Source organism: Dryobates pubescens, chromosome 5 (genome assembly GCF_014839835.1).
Source record: "Dryobates pubescens isolate bDryPub1 chromosome 5, bDryPub1.pri, whole genome shotgun sequence".
NCBI lineage: Eukaryota > Metazoa > Chordata > Aves > Piciformes > Picidae > Dryobates > Dryobates pubescens.
In genome coordinates this window covers 46,329,998-46,354,266 of record NC_071616.1, presented here as the reverse complement: position 1 = coordinate 46,354,266, position 24,269 = coordinate 46,329,998, and the positions used below count along the sequence as shown (strand labels likewise).

Here is a 24,269-nt window from a genome sequence, read left to right as displayed (position 1 = left end):
CCATTCTAGGGTGCTGAGAGAGCTGGCAGATGAGCTCCAAGCCGCTCTCCATCATTTTCCTCCAGTCCTGGCTCACTGGAGAGGTCCCAGATGACTGAAACTGGCCAATGTGGTCCCCATCCACAAGAAGGGACGGGTGGAGGAACCTGGAAACTACAGACCAGTCAGCCTGACCTCAGTGCCAGGGAAAGTGATGGAGCAGATTGTCCTGGCAGCAATAACTGCACCTGAAGGATGGCCAAGGGCTCAGGTCCAGCCAGCATGGATTTACTGCTTCCAGTGATTCAACTCTTCAGATCCTGGACTTGCTAGAAGGAAGACTTCTGTATACTCTTCCTGGTCACCAGGGGCCAGCTACCTGTGTAGCGTTTTCAAGAACTGGAGACTTGCTTGCCCCTGGAGGTTCTGATGAACAGGTGACGGTGTGGAAGGCTAACTTTGATGCAGCAGATGTGCTGGAAACACAGAAGATTGGCACCAGTGTGGATGGGGCCTGTCGCACTCTGCAGTCAGAAGCAGATTGTGGTGCTCATCTGCAGGAAACAAACCCTCAGGATTCCCGTGGGAGCCACGAGCAGCCAGAGAAGAACTGCCTCACAAATACTGTGCAGCTTCTTAAGGAACAGCTGCTGTCACTCGTGTGGACTTCAGTCTCAGTAAGAAACAATTGGCAAGTGGCTCAATGGACTCATGCCTGGTGGTCTGGAATATGAAGCCTCAGATGAGAGGCTTTCTGGGCCATGAAGATGCAGTGATGTGTGTTCAGTTTTCACCTTCTGGTCACCGGGTGGCCTCAGCCTCTGGAGACAAAAGAGTCCATTTGTGGATTCCCAGCATCAAAGGAAAATCTACTGTGTTCAAGGCTCATACAGCAACTGTAAGATCTGTTCATTTCCCCAGGGATGGCCAGAACTTAGTTACAGCTTCTGATGACAAAACAGTCAAAGTGTGGATGGTTCACAGGCAGAAGTTTCTCTTCTCACTTAGTCAACACACAAACTGGGTTCGCCGTGCCAGATTCTCTCCTGATGGACAACTGATGGTGTCATCCAGCGACGACAAACCCGTCAGGCTGCAGGATAAGACCAGCAAAGAATGCATCCACTCCTCCTGTGAGCCTGGTGGGTCTGTCAGTCACCTGGACTCCCACCCCAGCGGCGCGTGCAGTGCTGCGGCTGGCACCAGTGAGGCTGTGAACGTGTGGGACATAGGATGAACAGACTGCTTCAACATTACAAGGTGCATACTGATGTGGTAAGCAGCCTTTCCTTTCACCCCTCTGGAAATTACCTGGTTACTGCTTCCAAGGAGTCAACTCTTAAGATCCTGGACTTGCTAGAAGGAAGACTTCTGTATACTCTTCCTGGTCACCAGGGGCCAGCTACCTGTGTAGTGTTTTTGAGAACTGGAGACTTGCTTGCCCCTGGAGGTTCTGATGAACAGGTGACGGTGTGGAAGGCTAACTTTGATGCAGCAGATGTGCTGGAAACACAGAAGATTGGCACCAGTGTGGATGGGGCCTGTCGCACTCTGCAGTCAGAAGCAGATTGTGGTGCTCATCTGCAGGAAACAAACCCTCAGGATTCCCGTGGGAGCCCCGAGCAGCCAGAGAAGAACTGCCTCACAAATACTGTGCAGCTTCTTAAGGAACAGCTGCTTATTCTGAGCCAGTTCCCTTCCTGGAGCAGAGGCTAACGCTTAGCGAAGCCAAGCTGAAGGAATGTCTGAAGGAATGTCAGCAGAACACAAAATTCATTTTTTGTGGCCACAGCAACCCCATGCAGAGCTACAGGCTGGGGTCAGAGTGGCTGAGAGCTCCCAAACAGAGAGGGACCTGGGGGTGATGATTGCCACCCGCCTAAACAGGAGCCAGCAGTGTGCCCAGGTGGCCAAGAGGGCCAATGGCATCCTGGCCTGCATTAGGAATAGTGTGGCCAGCAGGAGCAGGGAGGTCATTGTGCCCCTGGACTCTGCATTGGTTAGGCCACACCTTGAGTCCTGTGTCCAGTTCTGGGCCCCTCAGTTTAAGAAGGACATTGAGAGACTTGAAGGTGTCCAGAGAAGGGCAACAAGGCTGGGGAGAGGCCTTGAGCACAGCCCTGGGAGGAGAGGCTGAGGGAGCTGGGGTTGCTCAGCCTGGAGAAGAGGAGGCTCAGGGGTGACCTCATTGCCCTCTACAAGTACCTGAAAGGTGGTTGTAGCCAGGAAGGGGTTGGTCTCCTCTCCCAGGCACCCAGCACCAGAACAAGAGGACACAGTCTCAAGCTGTGCCAGGGGAGGTTTAGACGCGAGGTGAGGAGAAAGTTCTTCACTGAGCGAGTCGTTCGTCATTGGGATGTGCTGCCCAGGGAGGTGGTGGAGTCGCCGTCCCTGGAGGTGTTCAAGAGGGGATTGGATGTGGCACTTGGTGCCATGGTCTAGTCGTGAGGTCTGTGGAGACAGGCTGGACTGGATGATCCTCGAGGTCTCTTCCAACCTTGGTGATACTGTGATATTGTGGTCCTAATGCTGGGCCCTGAGGAACACCACTTGTGCCTGGCTGCCAGCTGGATTTAACTCCACTGAGTACCACTCCTTGGGCCCAGCCATCCAGCTGGTGTTTGATGCAGCTGACTCTGTGCTTGTCCCAGCCATGACCAGCCAGGTTTTTTCATGAGGATTCTATAGGAAACAGTGTCAGAGGCTTTATGCAGGTCCAGGTATTCACAGCCTTTCCTTTGTCCACTAGGTGGGTGAACTTCTCATAGAAGGAGATGAGGTTGAGCCCCTGGACACAGACTGCTGAGAGCCATGCTGTTGCTTCTCAGAGTTTTGCAGGAATGACAGAATCACAGAGGGGCTTAGGTTGGAAGAGACCTTAGAAATTATCTACTCCAACCTTTCTGCCATGGCACTGAAGGCAGACTGGCTGTGAATTATGTCAAGAGAAGTTTCTAGGCTTGCTGGGGCACAAGACATTGAAGATTCAGATGGCAGCCTGAGCTGACCACAGTGTGAGACACTTGCTCAGCATGGGCCAGCCTGATCCAGCTGGCAATGCTCACATGCTCCTGTGATGAGCAATAACCAGCCTGGAGATCACAAAATCACACAATGTTGGGGGTTGGAAGGGATCCCTAGAGGTTGTCTGCTCCAATCCCCCTGCCAGAGCAGGATCATCTAGGGCAGGTCACCAGGTAGGTTTTGAATGTCTCCAGAGAAGGAGAATGCACAGCCTCTCTGGGCAGCCTGCTCCAGGGCTCTGGCACCCTCACCTTACAGAAGTGTCTCCTTGTGTTGAATTGGAACCTCCTGTGTTCCAGCTTGTCCTGTTGTTCCTTGTCCTATCACTGGGCACCACCAAACAGAGCCTGGCACCTTCATCCTGACCCCCAGCCCTCAGATAGGGATAGACCTTGATCCAGACTAAACAAGAGACAGACACATTTTGGCAGGAGCATTCACATTGGAAGGGGAAGGGAACAACATAGAGTAAAAGAGGAAGGAAACAGGCAGGAGTGGTTGAAAGAAGGAATTTTAAAGACTAAACTGCGTAACAAGGTTGTGCCAAGAACAGCACAAATCTGTGTAACAGTGACATCTCTTGGTGGAAATGCCAGAATTCCATTGAAAAGGCTTTTAATGATGCTTGCACTCCCCCTTGCTATTCTCTTGAGCTTGTTATAAAATTGATTTCTTGTCCTAACTGCCTTTTCCTGAAGTAATTCATTGGAAGGTTGTTGCAGTGCTAGGAAGGGATAGGTTTATCCTTGCAATAAAGTGGTGTTGTCCCAGGGGGTGCTGAAGGCCAGGCTGGATGAGGCCTTGAGCAGCTGAGTCTAGCTGAGAGGTGTCCCTGGGCATGGTGGGGAGGTTGGGGCAGCTGAGCTCTGAGCTCCCTTCCAGCCTGAGCCATTCCAGGACTGACCACTGCTCCAAGCATGCTAGAGCAGGAAGAATCCAGTCTGCACCTATGGAGTCACTGTATGGAGCAGGAGGAGTTCCAAATGAAAAGCCATTTAAAGCAATAATTTGAGCAAAAGAGGAGCCATCTTCCGACAGCCAGCAGTGTGCTTCCTTTTTGTCTTACTTTGTTTTTTTAAAGCAGCAATTTCTGTCTAAAACTTCAAATCATTATGAAGAAGGGAATTATTTCAATTCCTTGTAGTCAACAAGGAGCAAGATTCACCCCACTGTTCCTAAGAGATGGAGAACACAAGCCTCAATTTCTGTCAAAAAAGGGTGCTCAGCATGGGCTGATGCACTGCAACCAGGACCCTTTAGCCTCCAGTTCACTCCATGTGACTCTCTTGAAAGTCTTTCAGGATAGAACCCTGAGTGAGTTACTTGCAGCTCTGAAAGCCTATTTTGCTGCTTCAAGATGAGTCCAGTTGTGTGACAAGGGATGGGAGGAGGACTTCCCATAGAATGGGAGTGCAAAGGCTGCTGCTGCTGCTGCCATCAGACCCCACTTGCACTGCTGCAAGAAATGTAATAGCCAAAACCAGAGAAGATCTGGAGAGAGAATGAAACTAAACAGAAAGGCAGCTCCACCCTATTGCTTTTTTATCTCAGCTGAAAACAGAAACCATAAATGGGGGTGAAAATGCAGCTAAGATAACTGTGAACTCCTAACTCTGGTGAATATTTGGCAGGACTGAGTGGATTTGATGTTACTGATTTAATTCATCTTTCTAAACTCTCACATCATGTGCTGTGGCTGGAGAGCAAAAGGCCTCTTGGAATGAAAAGAAGGTGCAAAGATGGGAACCTAGAAGAGGAAAGCACAAAGGGAAGAGATTAAAAATTGATCTCCATTCCATTCTTTGTTACACTAAGTGCTGGCCTCTGTGCCTTAGTGCACGAAGATCTTACTCAGTTCACTCAGCTTACAGTGAGCTTTTGTTCCCAGCCTTTGCTTCTTGGATGTCTGCTGGTTTTAACCAGGAGTTATGCCAGCACATCTCTCCTGCAAATTCTGCCTCAGCACTACCCTGGGTTTGTTTCACAGGATTCCTTTTTACAAGGAGTCCCATGGAAGAGACAAGAGGTGGTGGGGACAAGATACTGCTGGAGAGATTCCCTTTGGAGTCCAGAAGAATGTTTGTCACTATGAGAACAGTCAGAGATTGGAATCTCTGAGGACTACCAGGATGATTGAGGGACTGAAGCAGTGTCCTTTGAGAACTGAGAGCCCTGGGGGTGGTTAGTCTGGAGAAGAGAAGACTGAGAGGGGATTTAACAAATGTCTATCAATAGCTGAGGGCTGGGGGTCAGGAGGGAGGGGACAGGCTCTGCTCAGCTGCACCCTGGGATAGGATAAGGGGCAATGGATGTAAACTGCAGCACAGGAGGTTCCACCTCAACGTGAGGAGGAACTTCTCCACTGTGAGAGTCCCAGAGAACTGGAGCAGGCTGCCCAGAGAGATTGTGGAGTCTCCTCTAGAGCCTTTCCAGCCCTGTCTGGATGTGTTCCTATGTGCCCTGTGCTGGATTCTATGCTCCTGCTCTGGCAGGGGGGTTGGAATCAATGATGTTTGGAGGTCCCTTCCAACCCCTATCATCCTCTGATTCCAAGGGAAACAGTGAACAGTTTTAAAGCTCAGCTTGACAGGGTGCTGAGCCACCTAACTTCAACTCCACTGTCACCTAGAAAGGTTGGAGCAGATGATCCTTGGGGTCCCATCCAGCCTGGCACTTTTTGATGATGGGTTCTAGAGGCTTAGATGTTCCCTAGGTTTATAGCATGCCATATGCACGCCTTCAGGCGTGCTTCATGTGCTTTCTGCTTCACTCTTTCTGGTAACTTCTGATAAGAACTACCATAGCTGTGCTTCTGGTGCTACATCCAAACTTATTTAACTGCTAATAACAGCATATCGAGGGAGGTTCTCCTCCCCCTCTACTCTGCCCTGCTGAGATCTCATCTGGAGTACTGCATTCAGTTCTGGGCTCCCCAGCTCAGGAGGGACAGGGATCTGCTGGAGAGAGTCCAAGGGAGGGCTCCAAGGCTGCTGAAGGGACTGCAGCACTGCCTGGGGAGGAGAGGCTGAGAGCCCTGGGGCTTTTTTACTCTGGAAAAGAGAAGACTGAGAGGAGATTATTCTATGTATTCTATGTAAATGTTTATAAATATCTGAGGGCTGGGGGTCAGGAGGCAGGGGACAGGCTCTGCTCACTTGCTCCCTGGGATAGAACAAGGAGCAGTGGATGTAAGCTGCAGCACAGGAGGATCCATGTCAACACAAGGGGCAACTTCCTTACTATAAGGGTTACAGAGCCCTGGAGCAGGCTGCCCAGAGAGGTTGTGGAGTCTCCTTCTCTGGAGCCTTTCTAGCCCCTGTGTGACCTGTGCTGGATTCTATGGTCCTGCTCTGGCAGGGGGGTTGGACTCAGCGATCTCTTTGGGTCCCTTCCAACCCCTGACATCCTCTGATCCTGTACAGTGCTGATTTTAGGATTATTAATTAAAAAAAATACAATACCCAGCTCCTCAGGCCTCAGGAAGATTGCTCAGATAATGGTCAAGAGTGAGGAACCAGGGCTAAAAATACCAATGGAAATCCAGGACTTTCAGGTTTTCTTCCATCTTCTCTGCCTTCCCCCCCCCCCTTTCCCTTCTATTTTAGAGCATTTAAAGAGTTAAAATGCTAAGTATAAAGGAGATAAGCAGCAGGGGAGGCAGGCAGAAGAAGCAGGAGAATGTTAAGATCATTATCAGTGGGGCTGGGGACAGGGCAGAGGGCAGGACTGTCAGCTGAGCTTTGGATGGCTTCCAACCACCTGAGCCTGAAGCACAGCCTGCTGCTTCACGTGCCCCTTCTGAGGCCTGGCACAGCTCCTGCACGTTGGAGGAGTAGATTCTTTGCAAGAAATCATGCACATTTTCATTGCTTTACATTTTTTTATGCTGAAAAAACCCACCCAAACAAAAACCCAAACAAACCAAACCAAGTTTTTCTGTATGGTTCAGCTGCTTTGCCTATTTCTCTTGGTGCTCTCTTCATGTTTCTCTAGTTTGCTGTTAGAGTGATCTGAAGAGGAAATCTGAATAGATATGTGATCAGAAAGCCTTGAGCCCTGCAGTGTGAGAGTGGCAGGAAGGAGATCACTTTATTCTGGCTTTATTGTCTTGTTTCCTTCAAAGCTCATTTTAACATCTGCCTTAGGAGCTCACAGACACCTGAAGAGCAGAAGTGGAGAGAGCTGTAGGTGTGGCTTGTGTCTGTGATGAAATGTAGGTCACAAAGGGCGTGTGGATTATTAAATGTGCTTTAAAGAGTCAGGAATGACTGTCCTTTTGTATTGTTAGAGCATGGAAGGTTGCTGTGAGAGGTGGTGGGGGCTGGGCTGGGGCTCTGGAGCTGTCAGGTTTATGAAAGCAGCAGACAGAAACAGGAGCACAATGGAATTTTTTTATCATTACTTTTATTTTTCCTTGAGATTTTGGAGTTGTTTCTTCCTTCAGCTGCAGTATTGCAGCCTGTGCAGAGAGGCTTTCCTCATGAGCTAGATCCACCCAGCATTAAAACACTGCTGCCAACAAACTGGCTCCATCTCATTTGCACATGACAATGGGATGGGTTCCTTCCCCTCTACAAAGGTGAAGGGCACATTCCCATGGATGTGTTTGACCCACAAACAGCACCAGTGTGGATTACATTAGCAGCTGTCTAGCCCCTCAGCAGGGATGATATCCTCATACCTCAGCTATGAGGATAGCCTGGAGAAGACTCTAAGGGGACCGTAGAGCTGCCTCCCAATAGCTGAAGGGATCCTGCAGGAAACCTGCAGTTTAACTTTTTGTAAGGGTGTCCACCAACAGGACAAAGGGGAATGGATTTAAATTGGAGGAGAATAGGTTTAGATTGGATCTGGGGAAGAAATTCTTCACTACAAGGGTGGCAAGACTCTGGAATGGATTGTCCAGAGAGGCTGTGGATGCCCTCCCCATGGAGATGTTCACAAGGCCAGGCTGGATGTGGCACTGAGTAACCAGGTCTGGTTGAGAGGCATCCCTGCCTATGGCAAGGGGGTTGGATTAGATGATCTCTAAGATCTCTTCCAGCCTAGGCCATTCTAGAATTCTATGAAACTGTAAGAAATAAATCTTTACAAAAGTGTTATTTGGGGCTGAGAGTGTATGGTCTGACTGGGTGGTGACACTGAGAGACTGGCTGCTGTCCAGTTTTTGGACACTTCTCCAGGGGCAGAGACAGAGAAGAGTTCCTTTGCTCATCCTAATGCTCAAAAAGCTTGAAAGGTTCTTCTCACTCCCTAGAGATTGTTATCAAGAGGAGAGATCCCTAGAAAGCAGTATAATCTTCTGCAGGCTTGTGAGATTACTTCTGTGTTTATAACCTATAGATCTCCTTCTGGAGATACAATTATTCACTGTTCAGCTCTGAAGTTTTCTGGCATCTCAGTACAATGCCTCATAGAATCACCACAGAATGGCTCAGGCTGGAAGGGGCCTCAAAGATCATCTGCTCCAACCTCCCCACCATGGGCAGGGACACCTCTCAGCTAGACTCAGATCCCCAAAGCCTCATCCAGCCTGGCCTGCCTGAGGAGGCATCCACAGGGCAGCCTGTTCCAAAGTCTCAGCACCCTTGTACTGAAGAACTTCCTCAGCTGCAGTCTGACCCTGCTCTGCCTCAGCTTCAAACCATTCCCCCTTGGCCTGTCTCTAGACACCCTGAGGAAAAGTCCCTCTGCAGGTTTCCTGTAGGATCCCTTCAGCTAGTGGAAGGCAGCTGTAGGTCCCCCCAGAGTCACCTCCAGGCCGAACAACCCCCCAGCTCCCTCCTGCCCTGTGAAGGGCAGCGTTCCCCACCTTGCTTGTTTACACTTACTCATAGATTCATAAAATGGTTTGGGTTGGAAGGGACCTTAACTATCATCCAGTTCCAATGCCCTGCCATGGGCCCCTGGGACACCTCCCACCAGCCCAGGTTGCTCAAGGCCTCATCCACCCTGGCCTTGAACACCTCCAGGGAGGGGACATCCACAACCTCCCTGGGCAAACTGTCCCAGCATTTCCCCACCCTCACTGTAAAGAATTTCTTCCTAACCTCCAGTCTAAGTCTGCCCTCCTCAAGCTTCAATCCATTCCCTCTCACCCTATCACTACAAGCCCTTGGCAGCTTTCTTGTAGGCTAAATGCCTGGCTGTGGAATGCCCTTCTTACTTGGGTGCAAGAAAATAAGTCTCTTTGAATTTCCAAGGTGCCAGTGTGGAAATTAGACAACACAAACCTCTCCAGGGCCAGGAAATAAATAACAAGAATATAAATTCCTGCAGAGATTTGCAGTCTCTGCAGGTTTAAAAGTAAAGGAACAGAAGTGAAGACTTTTGACTGGAACCTGCCCTAAATGTTACTGACTTTCTGAATATCAGAAGTGCTGCTGAGTATTTTGTTCCTTTTATTTATATTGTCCCTGACAGCTTCTGTTACTACTGAATTACAGTGCCTGGTGTTATACAGCTGAGCGGGAGTACTAACCTAACCAAATCTACACACACAGCATTGCCATGGTGAGGGGTTGGAGCACAGCCCTGTGAGGAGAGGCTGAGGGACCTGAGGCTGTTTAGCCTGGAGGAGACTCAGGGGAGACCTTCTTGCTGTCTACAACTGCCTGAAGGGAGGTTGTAGCCAGGTGGGAGTTGGTCTCTTCTCCCAGGCAACCAGCACCAGAACAAGAGGACACAGTCTCAAGCTGTGCCAGGGGAGGTTCAGGCTGGAAGTGAGGAAGAAATTCTTCCCAGCAAGAGCGACTGGCCATTGGAATGTGCTGCCCAGGGAGGTGGTGGAGTCACCATCCCTGGAAGTGTTTGAAATAAGACTGGACGAGGCACTTGGTGCCAGGGTTTAGTTGATTAGATGGTGTTGGATGATAGGTTGGACTGGATGATCTCGAAGGTCTTTTCCAACCTGGCTGATTCTGTGATAGAGAGGTGAAAGGTACCAAACACAAACGTCAGCAGAGGTTGTCCTGGTTTGAGAGAGTTCCAGCTGCAGCCGGCCAGCCTGCCTGATTGCTAAACAGTTAACTCCGGCATTCCTGAGGGCTGGCTGTGCACCCTGCCCACCCAAACAGCTCCCAGCCGCTGGGTGTGGCGCAAGCCTTTGATAAGTACCTGTGCTCGGTTCACGGCGCTGAGCACAGCCAGGACAGCCGCAACATGAAACCAGTCCTGTTGGTTTTCGTTCCTGGCCCCGGAGGCTGAAATCTGCATTCCACATGAAACCTGCAGCAAATCGGAAGGGAACCTCTCTTTTTTGGTTTTCTTTTTTCTTTCCTTTTCCTGCTTTCTTCAGCTCCGAGGGCGCTCACCCCAGCTTGCTCAGGCCGCCGGGGAGCTGAGGACTCTTCCCAGGCTGCGGGAGGCTTGGCGTTTGGTACTTGGGGTTTCCATTTGACGTTGTATTTTTGGTGATTATGGATTTACCCGGGAAGATCTTTATCCAAGCGGGAAGCTTGCGCAGAAGGCTCGGTGGGGAATCGTCTGCTGTGAAGCGCTGGCGGCAGCTGGGGCAGCGGGACAAGGAAGTCGCCAAGCAGCACTGTGCCCCGTGGTGTGCGGGAGGCTGGTTGGAGTAAGCGCTCCGCACTTGGGAGCACGTAGGAAGTGCTGTGCAGCCAGTAGGATCGCAGGAGCCCCAGCAGCCACCATTGGTCGAGTTTCCAACCGAGATTAGTGCCGCTGGCACCGGCGCCCGGGACAAAAAGCCCTTTGTGTAAAAGGGAGCGAGGCACCGGCGCTGCTGAGAACTTTGTTTACGGTGAGGTCCTTTGGCTGCTCCCCGAGCAGAGTTTGGAGACCTGAGGGACAGCTGGCTGCCGGCTAGCAGCGCTGGGGCAGCAGGAGGGGCAGGGTGGCCCGGGGGAGGCAGGCTGGCTGCCGTCGCAGGGCCGGGCAGCGCTGCCTGTCGCGGTGCCCGGAGTGAGCTCAGGCGGTGGCTGAATGCCTGTAGTAAATATTTGTTCTGCAGTTAGTGGCGCTGCTAGCAGGGAACTTCTTCCGTGCTTCACGCAACATGGAAGGAGGAAATGGGATGCCCGGGTGTAGTGAGCTTTCAGAGCTGGAGAATGCAGCAGCAGACGAACCTGAGCTTTCCACTACTTTCTCCGTGAAAACGCTTCTGGGATTTACAAGTAAACTCGAACCCGCGGCTTCCAGAGAAGAAACGACAGTGCTTAAAGCATTCCAACCTTTGCACCCCAGTGTAAACACCCCTGCCAACACCTGGCACGTGAGGAACGGTGATGGCTGCAGCGAGGGCTCGGGAAATCAGCACGCCGTGAATAGTGCCAGTGGCCAAGCTGACCCAACGGCTGGCCGGCAAAGCGGCCCGGAACTGGACTTGGCTGAGCAGAATGAATTGCTGCTTCACCATCTGCGGTTGGTACAGGCTTCTCTGTCTGAATCTGACAACGACGACAAGGATGCTATTCTTGTGCAGGGGACTTTGGTTCACACAACAAGTGACACAGAGTCGGATGCAGAGAGCAAGGACCTAGACACCGATGCAAATGATGCGAGCGAGTCGGGGCTCAGTAGTGCTGCTGTGTCTGCTGAGGCTTTGGGTGATAACAATCGACACAAGGAAGAGTCAGAATCGGAAGGGCACAGCAACAGCGATGATGCTGTGGGTACAGATGACACCGAGTTACACCCAGCACTTTCTAAGCAGCTCCCCAGAGAGCTGGATGGTGTTCTGGAGCATGACTCTTGTGGAGAAGACAGGCTATTAATGGATGAGCAGTTCAGTCACTTGCTTGCTACAGGGGAATGCCCTCAAGAACTTCTACCTGAAGAACAAAGACCTTCAGCTGATCATACGTTGCTCCCCAAAACGGCACTGGCTGAAAAGACTTTCCAGCTGCCTGCTTTCTTCAGTGGACTGCGGGTGAGGAAGAAGGGACTGGCCACGGAGAGTGAGGAAACGGTTACAGAAATCAAACCACGGGAGAACGATTTAGCTCTGCTTAAGTTACGCCAGCCGGTGAAGAAATCCAGCATCACGTCAGGCCTGACCACTAAGAGAAAAGCAGCTGAGCCTAAAGCAAGTCCTACCTTCCTGGAGCAGCTCTCACACTTGTTAAACATAGACGTCTCCAAGAATGAAGACAGAGCTGAGGACTCTGCCGAGGGATCTGCTGGGGAGGCCGAGGACAGCGATGAAGCTCAGGGGAGCAAAGCCTCCGGCAAAACAGACCCAGGGTTTCCCTCTGAGGAAGTGAAGTCGAGCCCTGCCGAGTCTGCCTTGGAGGTCTTCAAGGCTTTATTCACGCGGCCTCCTAAGAAGGAGTCAACTGCCGACACTTCGGAGCTGGAAGCCATAAAGCGCAAAATGAGAAGCGAGAAGGAGTACTTGAAAGCTGTCTTTGAAAGGTCAAAATCAAAACCTGGGGATGGACCAGCAGACAAATCTGTAGGTTGAGTGTTTGTTTATTTTTCTTCCTAAGATGTGGAAGTAGATGGGTATTTATATATCTATTTGTGGTCCCTTGCAACCCTGACTGATACTATGGCACTATGATATGTCTAGAAAAATAACTTCTCATTTAAAAATGATTAGTGGGAACTGTAGGGCCAGATGGCAGCAACCTTCTCTTCTCTTCTCTGCTCTTGGCAATCTGAACTTTTGGATTCCCAGCTGAAGGAAGTTTTGTTGCTGGTTTGTCCAGACTCTTGGTCATCTGTAGCAGAATAATTAATTCAGTGAGACCTGCTGATAGTCAAAGCCTCTTGATAGTGAGAGCTTCAAAAGCAGTTTCTGGTTGTAACAGAGCACTGCAAGCCAGTTGCCTGGGTGTTGAGGATGGCTTTAAATCACTTGGGTGCTGCAAATACTGACTGTAGCATTATTTAAGAGGTGATCAAGCTTTTTATTCTTTCATTGGGTTTTTTGTTTGTGAAGGCAATGTTTAAGTTTACCTCTAGAAAAGGAATAATTCCATGGTAAGAGCTGAAACAAGAAGTTATGGATGATGTTCATCTCGCTTTGTCCAGGACATAGAATGTAAAGTAATATTTATATATATATATATAAAATATATATTTCATATTCACATGGTTTTGCAAATTCTGATAAGAATTTAACCTTCTCTGAGGCTAACTTAGTGTTTCCAATTAGGCCATTGTGGTTATAGATAAATATAAGCATTTGCAAGGTTAATATTTTTTAGGCATGTGGAGATTTAGTGGATCTTAAAGAAATAGTTTAAAAAAAAAAGTAGATTAAATAATAACCCTAAAATTCTTCCAAATACTAACCCTAAATTCAAACAACTCCAAACTTCTACCAAATACTAACCTTAAATTCAAATAACCCTAAAATTCTACCAAATACTAACCCTAAATTGAATCAAATGCCCCGAATTCAACCAAATAATAACCCTAAAAGTCAACCAAATAAGCCTAAACTTCGACCGAATAATAACTCTAAATTCAACCAAATAATAACTCTAAGTTTGACCGAATAATACCCCTGAATTCCACCAGCTAACCCTAAATTCCCTGAAATAATAACCCTAAATTCGACCAACTAACCCTAAATCCCAGCAGCTCCATCTTTGGCAGATGAGCAAGTCCAGAAGGTTGCTCTTGCTGACCCAGAGAGGGGAATTAATCTGAACGATGAAGCTTGCAGGGCTCTACCCTAAACCTGAAGCTCCTACGAGTGAATCTGTTGTGCTTGTTGTGCTCTCTTTTTCTTGCATGAGGTTAGAAACTTGGCAGAAGTCTTGCCCAACAGCTGGGCAGACTGATAATACCAGTTTGTGGTGAATTGCCTGTGGGGAGAAGGAAAGAGGCACTTGGTGGCTGTGGCATGCACAGCAATTGCAGTCTGCTGCTGCCCTTCCCATTCCTGCCCTGCTGCTTCCTGCTGACACCGTTCCCCGGCGCTGGCTCAGCGCTTGTGTGGCTCACAGCAAAGCCGGCTGGGGAGCTGTCACCACAGCTGACAGCAACAGGAGGCTTTTCGAGCTGTCTGCTTAATGTCTGCTCTGGTCCAAACCTGCATTTTCTCGGGGCAAAGCCAGAGTGAGAGCATCTTGCCTTTGCTTTTCCCTTGCTGCTTGCAGGGCCACTTTCGTGTAGGGTTTTGCTGCTGCTGCAGGTGTGGAAGAAGGGGGAAGGTGTCACGGGCTGGAACTCGAAGGTCCTTGAGGTCCCTTCCAAGTCTGTGATTCTGGGGCTGTGCAGGTTACTCCTATGGCAGCATTTTGTAACTCCGGGTGCAGAAACGTTGGAGATGTAACAAAAACCCCAACCCACTAAACACAAACCTCTGAAAAAATGCTGGTTTAGTGTTCCCCCCCCACACTCCCTCCCATTTCAAGGGTTATTGTAGCATTCCAGTTGACACTGCAGGCCCATTAGGAGCTGCAGAAGCGCTTTGATGTGGCAGCATTATGTGGGCTGAGCAAGCTGCTGGGGGTGGGGCAGGAATTTCATCAAGTAGCTCTGCTTCCAGAAAATTACATTGTCAAAGGATGTCTTAGGTAAATCACACTGCTGTTTACTCCTCAGCAGAGCCCTCATGGCTCTTGTCACTCGGGGGGGGGGGGGGGGAAACTTAGTTGTTCTTGAGCCTCCTGCATCACAGGATTACAGAATCACAGAATTTCAGGGGCTGGAAGGGACCTGGAAAGCTCATGCAGTCCAACCCCCCTGCCAGAGCAGGAGCACCCAGAGCAGGTCACCCAGGAACACATCCAGGCAGGTTTTGAATATCTCCAGAGAGGGAGAATCCACAGCCCCCCCTGGATGGTTCACCAAGGGGCAGACAGCTTTGCATGTAGCTGTGGAAAGGTTCAACAAATCATGAAGAAAAGGACCTGGGGGTGCTGGGGGAGGAGAAGCTCAACAGGAGCCAGCAGTGAGCACTTGCAGCCCAGAGAGCCAAGCAGAGCCTGGGCTGCAGCAAGAGAAGTGTGGCCAGCAGGGCCAGGGAGGGGATTCTGCCCCTCTGCTCCACTCTGCTGAGACCTCACCTGGAGCTCTGGGGCCAGTTCTGGAGCCTCTGTTCCAGGAAGGATCTGAAGGTGCTGGAAGGTGTCCAGAGAAGGGCCATGAGGATGAGCAGAGGGCTGGAGCTGCTCTGCTGTGAGGACAGACTGAGGGAGTTGGGGTTGTGCAGGCTGGAGAGGACAAGGCTCTAAGGAGACCTCATTGTGGCCTCTGCAGGGGGCTCCAAGAAAGCTGTGGAGGGACATCTGAGGGTGTCAGGGAGGGATAGGACTGGGGGGGATGGAGCAAAACTAGAAGTGGGGAGATTGAGATTGGATGTGAGGAAGAAGTTGTTCCCCATGAGGGTGGTGAGAGCCTGGCACAGGCTGCCCAGGGAGGTGGTGGAAGCCTCCTGCCTGGAGGTGTTTGCAGCCAGGCTGGAGGTGGCTGTGAGCAACCTGCTGCGGTGTGAGGTGTCCCTGCCCATGGCAGGGGGGTTGGAACTGGCTGAGCCTTGAGGTCCCTTCCAACCCTAACAATTCTATGCTTCTATGATACTAATTTCTTCCTCAGAGTTATTTTTCTGCCCTTGATTTCTTTATATCTCTTCCAACACTGTTTCAGTAGAGTCATGCAGGTAACCCTTCCAGAGTCAAGGTGCAGAGCTGAGTGTGGTGGTAGTTGCTGTGTTGCAAGACTTTAATGTTCTTTCTTTTTTGCCTTGCACAATTTTAACAGCCTGACCTGAGTCCCTCAGAGCAAGATGACAAGACTCCAGGGAGACTCCAGACTGTCTGGCCGCCGCCAAAAGCAGAGCACGAAGAAGTAAAAGTGGGATTAAAGTACACAGAAGCAGGTAAAACAAAGAGGTGAAGCAAGCAGAAATTGGGGTCTGACCTTTTGAATCTGGTTCAGCCCAGGGATGCTGATGTGTCACGAGATTTTCTTACCTGGAAAAGCAGACTGTACCTTTGGAACAGGCTGCCCAGGGTGGGTTGTGGAGAGAGCAGCCCTATGGAGAAGGACCTGGGAGTGCTGGTGAACAAAAAGTTCTGCATTGGGACAGCAATGTGCCCTGGGGTCATTCAGGAGAGTCTGTCCAGCAGATCCAGGGAGGTTCTCCTCCCCCTCTACTCTGCCCTGCTGAGACTCTGGGCTCCCCAGCTCAGGAGGGACAGGGATCTGCTGGAGAGAGGCCAAGGGAGGGCTCCAAGGCTGCTGAAGGGACTGCAGCACTGCCTGGGGAGGAGAGGCTGAGAGCCCTGGGGCTGTTCAGTCTGGAAAGGAGAAGGCTGAGAGGGATCTGATCAATGTCTATCAATAGCTGAGGGCTGGGAGTCAAGAGGGAGGGGACAGGCTCTGCTCAGTTGCACCCTGGGATAGGACAAGGGGCAGTGGATATAAAGTCCAGCACAGGAGGTTCCAGCTCTCCATGAGGAGGAACTTCTTCCCTGTGAAGGTCCCAGAGCCCTGGAGCAGGCTGCCCAGAGAGGTTGTGGAGTCTCCTTCTCTGGAGCCTTTCCAGCCCCATCTGGATGTGTTCTGTGTGACCTGTGCTGGATTCTCTGCTCCTGCTCTGGCAGGGGGTTGGACTCGAAGAGCTTTTGAAGTCCCTCTGATCCTGAGTCTTCCTCTCTGGAGATATTCAAGACCTGCCTGGATGTATTCCTGTGTGAACTGCTCCAGGTGAAGCTGCTCTGGCAGGGGGTTGGACTGGATGATCTCTAGAGATCCCTTCTGGCCCCTATCATTCTGTGATTCTGATTCTGGTTTGGCTGTGTTGTTTCCTGCTGATGTTTAAATGTAAACAGCTAAATTGCTGCTGAAATCCAAATGTGTGCCTGCACAAATTCATGAGGTTAGGAGGAGGGGGTTTGATCAATCAGGCTGTCCCTTTCTGGTGGCATTCAATTCAAATGAATGGCAGAGTAGTGAACTGAATGGGAACCTGCCTGGCTGAGAATGTGGGAGGCAGTGACCTGCCAGGCTGCAAGCTTTCTGCAGGTAGTGTCCTGGGAGGTGATGAATCTAACTTGTGTATAAACAGAGGAACCCTCAGGTGGCTTTTCAATGGTCCTGTACCCATGTGTGAGAGAGAGAGCCTGAAGCACAAGGCTAACTAGTTACCAGATAAGCTCTCCACAGAGCACTACTTCTTTTTTTACTGTTTAGATAAATACTTGCACAACTTATTTACAAGGGGGAAAAAGTGCAACTCTGGTTGAGATTTGTCTTCTCAAATGTAACCCAGGAAGTCTGTGTTACCCAGGATTGAGTCACTGAGTGTGGAGTTGGCCTAAATCTCACAATGAAAGACAGCAGAGCAGCTCTCTTTGGAGAGTTGAGAAATACCACCTAGAAAGCATTGAGTGGAATTAAAGCCCAAGCTTTCAGTCTGCTTTGCTGTGAAAAATTGTGCAGGGTGATGCTTGTGTGGTCCTTTCCATTTCTGGTGGATATCTATTTGGGCCTTGTATATGAGAAAGAATAACCAGGAGCACTGGATCCACTGATTTGTATTGGTTTTAGCATGTTGCTTCTTTCTGCCTCTTTCCTCAGTCTTCTCTGCCTTAATCTTCCTTTGGCTTTGTTATTAAAGTGGACATGATCATAGAATCACAGAATTGTCAGGGTTGGAAGGGACCTCAAGGCTCAGCCAGTTCCAACCCCCCTGCTATGGGCAGGGACACCTCACACTGCAGCAGGTTGCTCACAGCCACCTCCAGCCTGGCTGCAAACACCTCCAGGCAGGAGGCTTCCACCACCTCCCTGGGCAGCCTGTGCCAGGCTCTCACCACCCTCATGATTCTGGAAGGTTAAAAGTTCCTGGAAGATCCAGAAAAGGTGTTTTGAGAGGAATAACATGGCAATGGCTTCAGACTGGAGCAGAGCAGATTGAGATTGGATGTGAGGAACAAGTTCTGCACCAGGAGGCTGCTGGAACACTGCAACAGGTTGCCCAGGGAGGTGGTTGAGGCTCCATCCCTGAGGTACTCAAGGTCAGGGTGGACAGGGCTGTGAGCAACCTGATCTAGCAGAGGATGTCCCTGCTGACTGCAGAGGGGGTTGGACTGGGTGAGCTTTGGAGGTCCCTTCCAACCCAGACCATTCTATGATGCAATGATTATAGTGGCTATGTGCTTGCAGCATTAGTGTTACCCAAATAAATGTTTTTCTCCTAGTGACTGTAATCATCTCTGGCAAAGCCAGATGCTGAAATCAAGAAAGGAAAGGAAACTGAGCTAACAAAAGCTCCAGATTCTGCTACTCAGGGAGAAAGAAATTAGGTCAGGCTTTCCTGCCATTTGAATGGGAAGGACAGGCTGGCCTAGAGCCCATGTAAATTGTTACTCTCTGGTTACTGGGATATTTTGGGTGGCAGTGCCATCAGCATGTGGATGGTTAGTTTGCTTAGTCAAATTTTCATCCAGAGCAGATCCTGCAGTTCATTAGTCACTGCAGTGTCTGGCAGGGAGAGGGATTTCAATGAAAACAAACTGCTGGTGACTCAGCTGGGATGAGACAGAAGTGGTGCTTTGAAAGGAAACAGACAAAGGCTTCATTGACAGCAGATGCTGGAAGTGCAGCAGGGCTGTAGGTGTACCTGGGTGATGAGCAGGGTTGTGTTTCTCTCAGCTATTCATGGGGGCCCAGAAAGCAGCTGTGGCAGCAAGGACACTGCCAGCAGTTGGAAATTGGAGGGATCACTTACAGCTGCTTTCCTCAGTGCTAGGTGACACTTTTAAAGGGCTAGCAGGGGAATGCATTTCTGCAGTCTGCTGCAAGTGAAGGATGCTTCTGTTCAACAGTAGTGGTGATGCAGTTAAAACCCAGGCTTTGCATTCAGTGTTAAGTTTGCATTCAGTGTTGAGTTTGTTGGTGAACATGGAAGTGGCAACTCAGCATCACTCACTTCCAAACTCAGCATCACTCACTTCCAAACTCAACATCTTCCCTCTCACAGTGCTTGGTGCCTGCAGAGTACCTGTGCACACTGGCATTTCCCCCTCATGCCCTTTCCCACCCAAAGTTCCAGTCACCAGTAGCTTGGGAACTTCTTGTCCACAAAGGGGGACAGCTTGAAAGGCTTCCAGTATCTGAAGGGGGCTACAAGAAAGCTGGGGAGGGACTTCTGAGGGTGTCAGGGAGTGATAGGACTGGGGGGATGGAATTAAACTAGAAGTGGGGAGATTGAGATTGGATGTGAGGAAGAAGTTGTTCCCCATGAGGGTGGTGAGAGCCTGGCACAGGTTGCCCAGGGAGGTGGTGGCAGCCTCCTGCCTGGAGGTGTTTGCAGCCAGGCTGGATGTGGCTGTGAGCAACTTGCTGCAGTGTGAGGTGTCCCTGCCCGTGGCAGGGGGGTTGGGACTGGCTGAGCCTTGAGGTTCCCTTCTGACCCTGACAATTCTGTGACTCTATGAAACTGCATGGTCCCAGCCAGTCTCAAGCTGAATCCCTGTTTCTTCCCCTAATGTTATGTCCTGGCAGCTGAGATCAGATGAAAAGTTCTTGCTTTCAGAATAGAATTCACAAATGGTGTGTGGCATGATGTGTGTGAGTTCAGTCTTCCTCCCCTGCTGTTCCATGGGATCTCTGTAACATGAAGAATGGTGAAGTGACTGTTTTAACTGCCAGGCTGTGGGTTATGTTTGACTGGATTATTAGGTAAGTGTTAATTAAGCACAGCTTCACTTCAGGCTTAAACAGAATGAACCCATCCCAGGTGTGATCACATCCAAGGACGAATCCATGGCTAAAAGCCTTAGCACTTCTGACAGGGTGCAGGGATCTGTATGGATTTGGTGAGGCAGCAGAGAGCTGGGTTGCTTTTTCCCTTCACGTTTCAGTATTTGCAGTACCCCTGCACACCTGGAAGCTGGAGCCCTGTAATCTCCCTTACAAGTCTGCAGCCAAGTCTTTGATTTGCTTCCTTCATCACTGTGCACTGTGGCAGCTATGACAGGAAGGTTGGGATGTTGAGGGAGAGCATTCCTGCCTTTTTGATCTTTTCCCACCTCCTTGCCATGTTTTTCCTCCTTGTCCTTGTTGCCTGCTGGAAGCAAGAAATTCAGGCTTAATGTGGCCTACGCAGCAGACATCACAGTGACTCACAGCAGCTTGGAGGAGAAGCTAACTCCCTCCTGAGGTTTGCAGTCTGGCTTGGTGTGTGGGAAACAACTGAAAAAGCAAATGGCCATAACAAGGAACACGTGTGTGAGGCTGGCTAGGCCTAGGGAGGATATTGGAGGTGAAAGAAGTTGGTGAACAAACGTGAGACCACAACAGGTCTTTCTCTGGCCTTGGATGATGCCTTGTGTAGTCACAGCAGTGTCACCCCCAGCACCTGAATCTCAAGCTGGACACTTTGAATTAAAGGGATGGTATCATGATGGTATTTTGGCATGTCTTATGCTTTCCTTATCCTTTAATTCCTGTGTTTCTATTGAGCAAGTGGCTGTGTTGTCAGCTGTCAGTGTAATTAGCACAAGCTGCCTGCATGGCTCTCTGGAGCTGCAGCTTCTTTGAAGTGTGTCAGTCTAAGCTAGCTGAAGTCCAGCAGCTCTGCAGTGCATTTCACCATTTATACCCTGGAACACCAGCAAAAGGGTATTTTAATTTGGAGCTGTAGGTTTATTCCCTGGAACTCTTCAGTGTGTAACCAAAGACCTTTCTCTGCTGCTTTCTCTGCTCCTACCTTTCTGTTGTGTTTCCATCGCAAGGGTCAGTTTCTGTTTAGAGAGGTGAATCCTGTTTTGTAAACATTAAATGTGATGGCAGGGTAGGTGGTTTAGAGGAGGCAAATTCAGGTCTGTACAGAGTGAGCTCATTGGTGATACCAGATCACACAGAACCCACATATGGGGGTGTTCAGCCTGGAGAGGAGAAGATTCCAGGGGGACCTTAGAGCTGCTTAATAGCTGAAGGGATCCTGCAGGAAGGCTGCAGAGGGACTTTCCATCAGGGGGTCTAGAGACAGGCCAAGGGGGAATGGGTTGAAGCTGAGGCACAGCAGGGTCAGACTGCAGCTGAGGAAGAAGTTCTTCAGCAGGAGGCTGCTGAGACTCTGGCCCAGACTGCCCAGGGAGGCTGTGGCTGCCTCCTGCCTGGGGGTGCTGAAGGCCAGGCTGGATGAGGCCCTGAGCAGCTGAGTGTAGCTGAGAGGTGTCCCTGGGTGGGGAGGTTGGAGCCAGGTGAGCTCTGAGCTCCCTTCCAACCTGAACCATTCTATGATGTAAATGCAGAAAACAAGCAGCTTGTGTGTGAGAGAGAGAGGCATAATGGTCTGAACCAAAAGATGAGAGATAAGAGCAGGATTTCTTATCTTTCTTTAACATAAACTTCCTTTGTGGCCTTGAACAATTTGTGTTTGTCTCTGAAAAAGAGCATGCTGCTTGGTGTTGTGAGAGGCCTGGAAGCTGCCCTTGTAAGCACAGCTGCTAAGAGTTGGTTTCAACTTCCAATCAAGAATGCAATTGAACTTCTCTTTTTCTTTCTTTGAGGAATGGCAGTTTATTGGGTTTCACTGTGGTACTTGGGGCTTAGTTTCTGGCATTCTATTACAAATTCTCTTACAGTCAGTTAGATAAAGCAGGACCACAGCAAGCAGGGTGTTAGCCTCTGCTTGAAGACAGAGTTTGTGTGCTGTGATGGGCACTGCTCGATTTGCTGTGGCCTCAGAGTGCAGATGGGCTGCATACAGGTTATTTCCCTGCATTTGTTGTGCAGCAGGGCAGGCCTCTGTCCCTGTGATGTCAGTGCTTCACATTCTAGCAGAGACACTGCCTTGGCTTGAGAGCCTGACTTGACCACCTGTGCTATATCCCTCTACAGCAATGGGATGCTGTCTCCCCTTACTTACACCAACTAAAGCTGCAATTTTATGGATTGGGCAGGTAATTGAATCATAGAATGGTCTGGCTTGGAAGGCACCTCCAAAGGTCATCCAGTCCAACCCCTCTGCAGTAAGCAGGGGCATCCTCTGCTAGGTCAGGCTGCCCAGAGCATAGTCTGGCCTAGAAATCTCTACAGAGAGGAAATGGTCTTAGGTTGCACCAGGGGAGGTTTAGGTTGGACATTAGAAGAAACTTCTTCCCCAGAAGGGTTCTGAAGCACTGGCACAGGCTGCTCAGGGAGGTGGCTGAATCCCCACCCCCAAAGGTGCTGAAGAGGCAGAGCTGTGGTGCTGAGGGCCGTGGTTTAGCACCAGCCCTGGTAGAGCTAGGGAATGGTCGGACTGGATGATGGGAAAGACTGTTCCAACCAAAACGCTTCTGTGATGCTCAGCAGAGTTGTGCAAGGGCTGAGCAGCGCAGCAGCCACTGTGCCAGGTACCTTGCAGCCCTCTCTGCTAAGAGTTCCTTTGGAAATACTTTTTAAAAGCCCTACAAGCAAGCAACAGAAATGTCCTTTGCCTTTCTCTCCCAACTGAGCTGGTGGTGTCATGCACGTGGGGATGAGAACAAAAGGGTAGGCAGCTTTTTAATGCTGAAAATGGCCTCCTGAGATGCTTGAGCTCCACTTCCAGCCCTTTTGCTGCTTTCTGGAATGTTTTCCAGGAAGCTGGGAGGCCTTTCCACTTTACCCATTTGTAAAAGATGGGTAAGCATCCTGACCAAAGAGGGCAAAGTCAATTCCTTTTCTGTCTGTGGGCTACTAGAACGAGACAGAGGTGCAGAATGGACAAGAATCCTGACTTCCTAAACTGAAGTCTGCAAAAATAATCACTCTTACCAGTATGGTGACTGTGCCTGAGGCTGTGTGATAGAGCACTCAAGCCTTCCTGTGCACTGAGGATTGAATTACACAGGATCACAGAGTTGTCAGGGTTGGAAGGGACTGCAAGGATCATCCAGTTCCAAGCCCCCTGCCATGGGCAGGGACACCTCACACTATATCAGAGCCACATCCAGCCTGGCGTTCAAAACCTCCAGGGATGAGGCTTCCACCACCTCCCTGGGCAACCTGTGCCAGGCTCTCACCACCCTCATGGGGAAGAACTTCTTCCTCAGCTCCAGTCTAACCCTGCTCTGCCTCAGCTTCAAACCATTCCCCCTTGTGAGGGGTTTGGAGGGCATCATACAAGGGGAAGCTGAGGGAGCTGGGGTTAGTTAGTCTGTAGAAGAGATGCCTGAGGGGGAGATCTTGTTGCTCTCTGCAGCTACCTGAAAGGAGGTTGGAGGGAGGCTGGGGTTGGTCTCTTCTCACAAGAGACCAGTGATAGGAGGAGAAGAAATGGGTTGGAGTTGTGCCAGGGGAGGTTTAAGGCTGGAGATTAGGAAAAACTTTAGTGAGAGAGTGGTGAGGGGTTGGAAGAGGTTGTCCAGGGAGGTGGTGGAGTCCCCATCCCTGGAGGCTGCAGATGCGGTGCTTCAGAACACGGTTTAGTGGCCATGGCAGTTGGGGTAGGGTTGGGCTGGATGATCTTAAAGGGCTTTTCCAGCCTTGGTGATTCTGTGACGCTGTGAACGATGCTCACGGCCGTGCTTGTTGGAAGAAAAGCCAGAAGGTGTGCTGCTGTGTGGGACTGCGGGGCTGAGCGAGCCCCTCACACGGCTGAGCGAGCCCCTGCGGGAATGAGCGAGCCCCTGCGGGGCTGAGCGAGCCCCTGCGGGAATGAGCGAGCCCCTCACACGGCTGAGCGAGCCCCTGCGGGGCTGAGCGAGCCCCTGCGGGAATGAGCGAGCCCCTCACACGGCTGAGCGAGCCCCTGCGGGGCTGAGCGAGCCCCTGCGGGAATGAGCGAGCCCCTGCGGGGCTGAGCGAGCCCCTGCGGGAATGAGCGAGCCCCTGCGGGGCTGAGCGAGCCCCTGCGGGAATGAGCGAGCCCCTGCGGGGCTGAGCGAGCCCCTGCGGCGCCACAGCCGTGTGAGGGTGAGCACAAACCAGCCCAGAGCGGCGGCGCTGGCGAGTGGCCTCCCTGCTGCCACCTGGCGGCCACGGCCCGGAACTACACGGGGGGGCGGCGGGAAGAGACAGTACGGTGGAAGACTGAAAATGATCTGTCTGAGGGTCACCAAGCAGGGAGAGAAGATTAAGAAACCCTTACAATTCAAACGAATGGGCTTAATTAAAAGCTAATGACTTCCTGGATGCTGCAAGGTGTGGCAGCGCTCAGGAGAGTCAGGTTGCCCTCAGGTTTGCCTGCCTTTGTTCTCTGGTAACTTCTGAAGAGTGCTAGGATGGTTTGGCATGTTTGTGAATATACTGAGGAAGGCTTTTGACAGAAGTCAGTGTGCTGACCAGAAGTGGCTATGTAGGACATGAGTCTTCCAAGCTGCTACTCGAAGCTTTGGGGTCGTGGCAGAGAAGGTTCCTAAAGTGCTGAT

The 24,269-nt window shown here is 50.6% G+C and overlaps 2 protein-coding genes across 2 annotated transcripts in view; both read left to right on the top strand.

The window, feature by feature from the left end:
• Positions 1-634: 634 nt before the first annotated feature.
• On the top strand, positions 635-2,736 carry LOC104306849 (POC1 centriolar protein homolog A-like). The gene is given in 4 exon segments (XM_054162192.1): positions 635-1,205; positions 1,208-1,669; positions 1,672-1,734; positions 2,729-2,736. Coding segments are annotated over 4 exon segments (1,056 nt in total). The 5' UTR covers positions 635-682.
• A 7,667-nt stretch (positions 2,737-10,403) lies between these two features.
• FMN1 (formin 1) overlaps positions 10,404-24,269 on the top strand; it is a 158,418-nt gene continuing 144,552 nt past the window's right edge. Inside the window, exons 1-2 of the mRNA XM_009907850.2 lie at positions 10,404-12,418; positions 15,682-15,799. Of these exons, the coding sequence (XP_009906152.2) occupies positions 11,021-12,418; positions 15,682-15,799 (1,516 nt within the window). The 5' untranslated portion in view covers positions 10,404-11,020. The remainder of the gene's footprint in view (positions 12,419-15,681; positions 15,800-24,269) is intronic.